Source organism: Chanos chanos, chromosome 1 (genome assembly GCF_902362185.1).
Source record: "Chanos chanos chromosome 1, fChaCha1.1, whole genome shotgun sequence".
In the NCBI taxonomy this organism is placed as follows: Eukaryota; Metazoa; Chordata; class Actinopteri; order Gonorynchiformes; family Chanidae; genus Chanos; species Chanos chanos.
Genome location: NC_044495.1, coordinates 32,979,897 through 32,987,545, shown reverse-complemented (window position 1 = coordinate 32,987,545; position 7,649 = coordinate 32,979,897). Strand labels below are relative to the sequence as shown.

The following is a 7,649-nucleotide window of genomic DNA, read 5'->3' as shown; positions in this document are numbered from 1 at the left end:
CATTGGTCACCAGAGATTTTTCTAAAACAACTCCAGTCTCTCGGGGCGTTCCCTGAAACAGCTACTGAGAGTGTGAAGTCACGGGCTGTAGTGTCTGGAATCGTATGCATCCATATTAAATGTCCTGGAATTTTCTTCTTTGGAAATCCTTAACTTTTTTCTCCGGGAAAGCGCTGTGTCCATTCGAGGAAAAACATTCTGGTTGCTCCTTGCTCCTTGCAGAATGAGGCTGTTGCTTCTCTGTGCAGCTGCTTACCCCTCCTCCTGCGTGCCTTAATGTGCATTCACTCCCTTCATTCATCAACTGGTGGGTAAACACACACACACACACACACACACACAGGCACATACGCGCACGCACATAAGCACACACATACACATGCACGTGCACGCACGCGCAACCTCACGCACACACACACACACACACATACACACAAAGAAAGAAAGAAAAAATTTTGCACCTGTCATTTTTAATTTGTACCGGTTTCAACTTGCAGATCGATAATTGAATCACAACCACCGACAATTACACCGTATTTGGCAATTAATTTATGTAGAACGTATTCCCTGTCCTCTAAATACTAACTTAATTAAGATCAGACATGTTTTAAGTGATTATAAGATTTGGTGAACTATGCTGGAATTTTAACATTTGAGTCTTTGTTTTTTAAACTCCATTGCCTACCACAAATCATCATTAGTGGGGTATTATTCTAGATCCCGTGTCTTTGTGTCTTTAAGGTCTAGACAGGCTTCTCACTAAAAAATAACGTCTCCGATATTCGAACTTTTATTTACTGAAATAGACTTATCTAATTATCATTTTTCGACAATGAACGCCGGAGCCAAAAGCCGTCTTGTGCCAAAATAGAATCAGAGGCAGCCGTGTTAAGGATTTGAATGGACCTCAGATTACGTCTCATGTTCACCATGGAAACCATCGTTGTGTTTGGTGCCCTTACAAAGATGGCGCCACAGGCGAACATGTTTGCTAGCAACTAAAATCAAGGTATTGGACAGTTTAGCTCCGACTAATAATTTATGAGGTCTTTTCAGTCCTGGATCGAGATCTGTATATTTTATTTTAATTGATGTCGGTAAACTAGTGTGTAAAGTCACTTGTAACCAGGTATTTCATAAGGGGTCATCTTGCTATGTGGCTAACGTTACTTCGGTTTTTAACGGGAAACGTTAGCAAGCAACAAACTAATCCCTGAGGTTAATCCACTCAATTGCAATGATGTTCTTTGCATAGTACACTTCGAGAAGATGAGAGAAAACATTTCTGTTTGTGTAGGATTCTGCATTTTAACACCCAGCGTTTAACACATTTGGGCGATTAACTCGCCAACACCTTTCAACAATTCCAAACCAAAGACAAAGGACATTATCTAGTAATCTAAAACAGTGTCAACATAGTGGTAGACGATGGACCTCAATCTTAACCATGTCGATTATCTGCAGGTAAGTGTCCGCCATCATCCACTCACATTCCCTCTGTTGATAATTGTACGACTGAACACGCAGTATGAGATACAAAATGTCCTTATTATTTTTATTTCGTTGAGCATATTATAAAAGTGGACCACCATATATGTCTGCTTTCGAAGACAAAATGAGGCTGACATCCTGATTGCGCAGCTGTTAATCTGTCAACCTCTCCGATCATCACAGGTTGGAGTGACTTCCCAGAAAACGATGAAACTCCTGCCTGCAATAGGACGTAAGGCTACACAAAAGGTGCTATTTCACTGCAAGACCATTAGTTAGCCTACAAACCTAAGTGTAGGTTTTCTATTAGTAATTGTGATTGCAAATCTGATCTAAATTTCCCTGTACGATTGCTACTTCTGCATGCACATTTCCATGTGTTTTTGAGTCTTTATTGCTATCCTTTTTGCAGGGCTTTTAACTGTGATTGTTGATATTAGTGCTGGTTATTTGGGTCCTAAAAAATTCCCACTAAGTTTTTCTGTGAATGTATGATTAATAATAATAATGAAATATTGTTTTGCTTATGCCATTTTCCAATTACAGGTGGCAGTTGCAGATCACGATGGTGTTGTGACTTGCTTTGGGATGAAGAAGGGAGAGGCTGTTGTACGTCCTACTAAAACTTTATCTCTTTGAATTCAGTCACTCCTGATGCTGATTACGGTCCATAAAAGATTTGTTTCCAAGCATACTGAAGTAAAGCCTTTAACATAGTTTTATGTCTTGATTTCCTGCAGCCTGTGTTCAAAAGTCTCCCTGGACAGAAAATATCCAGGCTGGAGCTGGGAGGGGCCCTTGGAACCCCCCAGGAGAAGATCTTTGTGTGCTCTGGTTCTGAAGTCAGAGGTTTCACCAAGAAAGGCAAGCAGTTCCTGTCATTTGAGGCCAATCTTACAGAAAGCATCAATGCAATGTGAGTACTTATTGTTTGTCAGTTTGAACTGAATGCTTATAATAGTGGATGCAGTTCTGTTTTCCAGTGGATGTATTGTTCACATTTCACATTGTTCAAGTTCCTACGCTAACTACATATTTAAAAGTAAAATCATTTTACTTTTTTACTCTCTCCCTCTGTCTGCCTGTCTGTCTCTCTCTCTCCCTCTTTCTCCCTCTCTCCAGGCATGTTTCAGGGGCAGACCTTTTTGTTTGTGCCAGTTACATCTATAATCACTACTGTGACTGTAAGGATCAGGACTACTACCTGTCAGGAGACAAGATCAATGATATTGTTTGTTTACCAGTGGAGACAGTGGGCCGCACAGTGCCAATCCTAGCCTGCCAGGACAGAGTGCTCCGAGTTCTGCAGGTATTACCCCTCATCACTCTATCCAATGTCAAACTATTACTCAAGAGGATATAGCAGTCTGTATCTCTAACCACCATTTCTCAGCATGAACTTTACCCATATTATTGGGGATTTCTTGATGTTACTTTCCTCAGCAACCTGTAATAACTTCTAATAATGTGATGATGAGGATGAACTGTCTTTGTCTCCAAAACAAGATAAGAGTGACCTGTTTTTTTTTTTTTTTCATTGTATTAGCTCTCCATTAAGCAGTTTATTGAGTTTTCAATGACCACTGTCTCCTTCACTCTGTCCTTCCCCAGGGCTCTGAGCTGCTGTATGATGTAGAGGTCCCTGGGCCTCCATCGGTTCTAGAGCTGCACAATAAAGATGGAGGTATTTACTGCTGCAAACTCTGAGCTCTGTCTATGATTCATTACAGATGTCAGTGTTTAATACCAAGTGAATCCCTCTGTTTCAGACTGAAATACACATTCCTCTCTGAAATTTTTCACTTGATAAACAATGATGTTTTAATATTTGCGTGAAGGTAAGGATGGAGAGGAGGTTCTTTATGGAACAGCAGATGGTAAACTGGGACTCATAAAGATCGAACGGTCAGCTCCAGTCACTAGATGGGAAATCGATAACAAGAAGAAAAAAGGAGGTATGGAGTGCACCTTTTCAGCAATATTAAATCAGTAATACATTATGGCAATGTGTTTATTTGTAATGTTACAACAAAAGATATCTCATGATTGTGACAGGCGTGCTGTGTATGGATACGTTTGATATTCTGGGCGATGGTGTGAAAGACATTCTGGTTGGGAGGGATGATGGGACTGTGGAGGTCTATGGACTAGACAGTTCCGGTGAACACACTCTGCGCTTTGAACACGTGAGTCGGACAGGGATAGGAGCTCAAACATGACCTTATATTTGTGCCTTCTTACATGCCTCTCAGTCCTCAGAAATTTACTATGCTCCATATTAATCATTGATCACTGATCTCCTCCTGTGCTAACAAGGTTTTATCAGAAAGTGTTACATCAATCCAGGGTGGATGTGTTGGAAAGGAAACCTTTGATGAGATCATAACTACAACCTACACAGGTGAGATAGAGAGTGTCCATGTATAGTCACTGAGACTCTGACCAACTCAACCCTGAACCTCTTCACTGAGACAGTGGTAAACACTGTCTCAAAATCCCAAACTTTCTAGATAAGAGGCATTAATTATTCAATCTGAAGGTGTTTGCTAATAAAAGAAAAGACACAAAACATATCCATAAACATATCCATGGCAGATGTATGTAACTAACTAATTTGAACATCATTTGACCATGCCAACCCTGCTCATGTGATCTCTCCAGGCTGGGTGTCTGGCCTGACTACAGAGCCCCAGCAGATGGAGGCGGGGCCTGGAGAGGAAGTGAAGATGAGCCGGGAGACCCAGACTAAGGTGGCAGCACTTAGGTACGTCACAAATTTGACTTACCCAATCATCACTCTCTGCCCTTCACTGCCTCTTCGTGCTTTGGTTACCATTTACGATTCTGAAACAGTGTCAACATTCAGCCAGACAGTGAATAGACATAGAGATTCCATTTACGCCTTATAAACTACAGAGACTTAAGATATGTGTTCCATATGCTGTTTATTTCTTTGATTCTTCTTGTGGATTTTGTTTTCTCACTCCTCCATCCATGAACATAAAGTGCTGTTAAAGAATAGTGCAAATGTCTTAGCCGGATAGTTACCTGCTATGCCTTGATATAATATGGGCATACACAGAAAAGAAATGTCAGCTACCCTGTCATCTCTAATTTGAGAAGTTTTGGAGTGAAGACATACGGAACAACAGCTTTGCAGTGCCTGTTGAGAACCTCGGCTCACCCGGTAAAACCGATTTGACAACAAACCTTCACACAGTTTGCTCTTACTAGCATACCTCTGTGAACACATCACAGCTTACAGAGGTATGTTTGTGTTTGCTAACAAGTGTTAGCTTGTCATTTTGGGTGTACGTGTGGACCTGGTTTTTTGCTGGTGTCTTTCAGAGCTGAGCTGGAGCAACTGCAGGTGAAGGTTTTGCAGGGCAGAGAGAAATATCAGCAGAGCTCTCAGTCCAGCACGGCCGTGTCTGCCGTGCCCGTCTTCAGCATCAATGACAAGTTTACACTCTGCCAGGATGATGCCAGTTACAGCCTCACGCTAGAGGTCCAGACTGCTATTGACAACTTGCTTTTACAGGTGAGAATCTCTTTTTATAGTTTTCTTATCATGCTTTGATTGGATTGATCTGGAATAAGGACACCAAAATCCTGAAATGTGATTATATGTTATGAATGCGTGTGTTTTTGAATTTTATTAGAGTGACGTACCAATAGACCTGCTGGATGTGGACAAAAACTCAGCAGTGGTCAGTTTCAGTGAATGTGACTCAGAGGTGAGATGTCATGTTAATCTGTACTATGTTAATCTTGTTAGTATGTTATTTTACTCCAGTAGAAACATAGGCTTTATCAATTTATCATGTTCATTGATGTACAGTCATGTTTACATGTTCTCTTCAGCAGCCCAATGGCAACTTCCTCCTTGCTACCTACAGATGTCAGGCAAACACTACAAGGCTTGAGCTGAAGGTAACAGAATCTCTAAAAATTCCTGGTTGGGACTCAGTGCTGGTTATTTACAAAAACTCTCCTTTGAGGGTGTGAAGTTGCACATTTAGGGCCCAGCTGACTGTATCTTCTGATCCTTCAGGTGAGATCTATCGAGGGCCAGTATGGGACCCTCCAGGCTTACATCACCCCACGGCTGCAACCCAAAACCTGCCAGGTCCGTCAGTACCAGATCAAACCCCTGTCCCTCCACCAGAGAACCCACACCATCGACCAAGACAGGTATGTCTCAGGCACTGTTTGATTCAGATCAATATCATGTCTTATACTCACTAGCCCAGATGAATCTGTTAGAGTTTGATTTAGTTTTTGTCACGTTACTTTAAGTAAGCACTTATGCTACTTTTGTCCAAAATTCCTGAAGAGTAAATACATTTTTTAATTATTCTTCCCAACCTCTGGCTAGCCCTTACTGGTTATGGTTAATACACTGAAAGCAGTTTATAATCAGAAAAGTGCTTTTTATCTAAATGATTTTGAAATTAAAAAGCATGTAACTTCTTCTGTCATAGTTCTTTTCGGTGAAAGTGTCAACAGTTCATTTAATTTCTCTGACTACTTGCATATCTACTCAATTTTTCGTGATCATCCATGGTATTAACTGCAAGTTTCCTACACTTGGGCTGTCTTTAAGACAATACAATATGTGTAACAATGAAACATACCTCTACCATCTGCCATATCTCCCTTAGCATTCTTTCTTCCCCTCATTCCTTTTTCCTCTCCCTTCTTTCCTACAGGCCCATGAACACACTCAGTCTGGTCGGTCAGTTCAGCTTTGCAGAGATCCATTCCTGGGTGGTCTTCTGCTTGCCGGAGGTCCCAGAGAAGACTCCAGCAGGTGAAAACATCACTTTCTTCTTTCAGAACACATTCCTTGGCACCCAGCTGGAGGCCACCTATTGGTAAGAAGAATTTAACTCTGTATGTAGATGAATCTTTTCAAATTATGTGTGCTGATGAAAACATACCTTAAGAATCGAATTGCATAGATTGTGACTGACACAATGAGTAGTAATGTTGATAACTGATAACTGTGTTCACTATTTAGTAAAGGTGAGGCTCATTTCAAGTCAGACAATATCTCAACCATATCCATTCTGAAGGATGTTCTAACTAAAGAGGCCACTAAACGAAAAATCAACCTCAACATTTCTTATGGTGAGTTCACACACACACTCATGCACACAGACACACACACACAGACACACACACACACAAAACATGATTTAATAGTTTCATCGTTAATTCCACAAAATCAGTTAGAATATATTCAAGTTAAATGAATGTCATGAAACAAATTCAGATCATTAGTCTTTTTTTTTAATCTCTTTGCAACACCACACGTATGCTATAGTCACCAAACTAATTTGTCTGTTATTGTTTTTGCAGAGGTAAATGAAGACTCTGTTAATCACACTTTGAGGATGATCCATCCTAAGCTTGAATATCAGTTGCTTTTGGCCAAAAAGGTTCAGCTGATTGATGCATTAAAGGTGATTAATACTATGATATTGCATTTTGTGTGGTTTATCTTTTTTTTTCTTTTTGTCTCAAGGTCATAATCTAATTAAGTATCTGCATGGCACTTCATGTAACACTTCACGATTGTTTTACAATTAGTTTTGTGTATTTGTGTGCAGGAGCTGCAGGTGCATGAAGGGAATGCTGACTTCCTGATTCCTGAATACCGCAGCATACTGGAGGAATCTACACACCTTTTAGAGGAGTACAAGAAACAGCCAGCCCACCTGGAAAGACTGTATGGTATGTGTAGGCTTACAGCAGCTTCACAACTAACCTCTTTTATCCAGAACTTGAGTGTATACATATTAAATGTTTTCATTGTAAATGCTTCTTACTCATGTGAACTCAAAATAGATCATTCAGACTGATGGAAATAAACGTGTGTTTTCCCACAGGTATGATAACTGACCTCTTCATCGACAAATTCAAATTTAAAGGACAAAATGTGAAAACAAAGGTCTCCCTCCTTCTTGAAATTTTGGATAACTATGATCTCAATTCCTTAATAGATTTCTTCAACGAAGCTTAATGAAGTAGTTGGCATTATAAAACATGTTTTGGATACTATTATATGTTTGTAAAATTATTGCAGTGCCAGCAGTCTCTAATTTGGAATAGTTTTTATTGTGCTAAAGTACCCTTGGGTATAGGACTGAATG

General features: G+C 40.2%; 1 protein-coding gene across 1 annotated transcript; it reads left to right on the top strand.

The window, feature by feature from the left end:
* The first annotated feature begins 1,428 nt into the window (after positions 1-1,428).
* Positions 1,429-7,519, top strand: bbs7 (Bardet-Biedl syndrome 7). Its single transcript, XM_030787703.1, has 19 exons — positions 1,429-1,464; positions 1,675-1,740; positions 2,038-2,100; positions 2,232-2,407; positions 2,614-2,800; positions 3,103-3,175; positions 3,330-3,446; positions 3,547-3,677; positions 3,808-3,892; positions 4,153-4,255; positions 4,840-5,032; positions 5,154-5,228; positions 5,359-5,424; positions 5,546-5,685; positions 6,204-6,368; positions 6,515-6,624; positions 6,856-6,959; positions 7,107-7,230; positions 7,386-7,519. Exons 1-19 carry the CDS (start codon positions 1,429-1,431, stop codon positions 7,517-7,519), a joined length of 2,148 nt encoding a protein of 715 aa, XP_030643563.1.
* The last annotated feature ends 130 nt before the right edge of the window (positions 7,520-7,649 follow it).

What these genes read in the sequence shown, in the direction of transcription:
- bbs7 (XM_030787703.1), top strand. Translation starts at nt 1,429, where the DNA reads ATGGACCTCAATCTTAACCATGTCGATTATCTGCAG. An exon ending in GAGTGCTCCGAGTTCTGCAG is followed by an intron (nt 2,801 to 3,102) that starts GTATTACCCCTC and finishes GTCCTTCCCCAG; the next exon opens with GGCTCTGAGCTGCTGTATGA. An exon ending in TAACAAGAAGAAAAAAGGAG is followed by an intron (nt 3,447 to 3,546) that starts GTATGGAGTGCA and finishes TGATTGTGACAG; the next exon opens with GCGTGCTGTGTATGGATACG.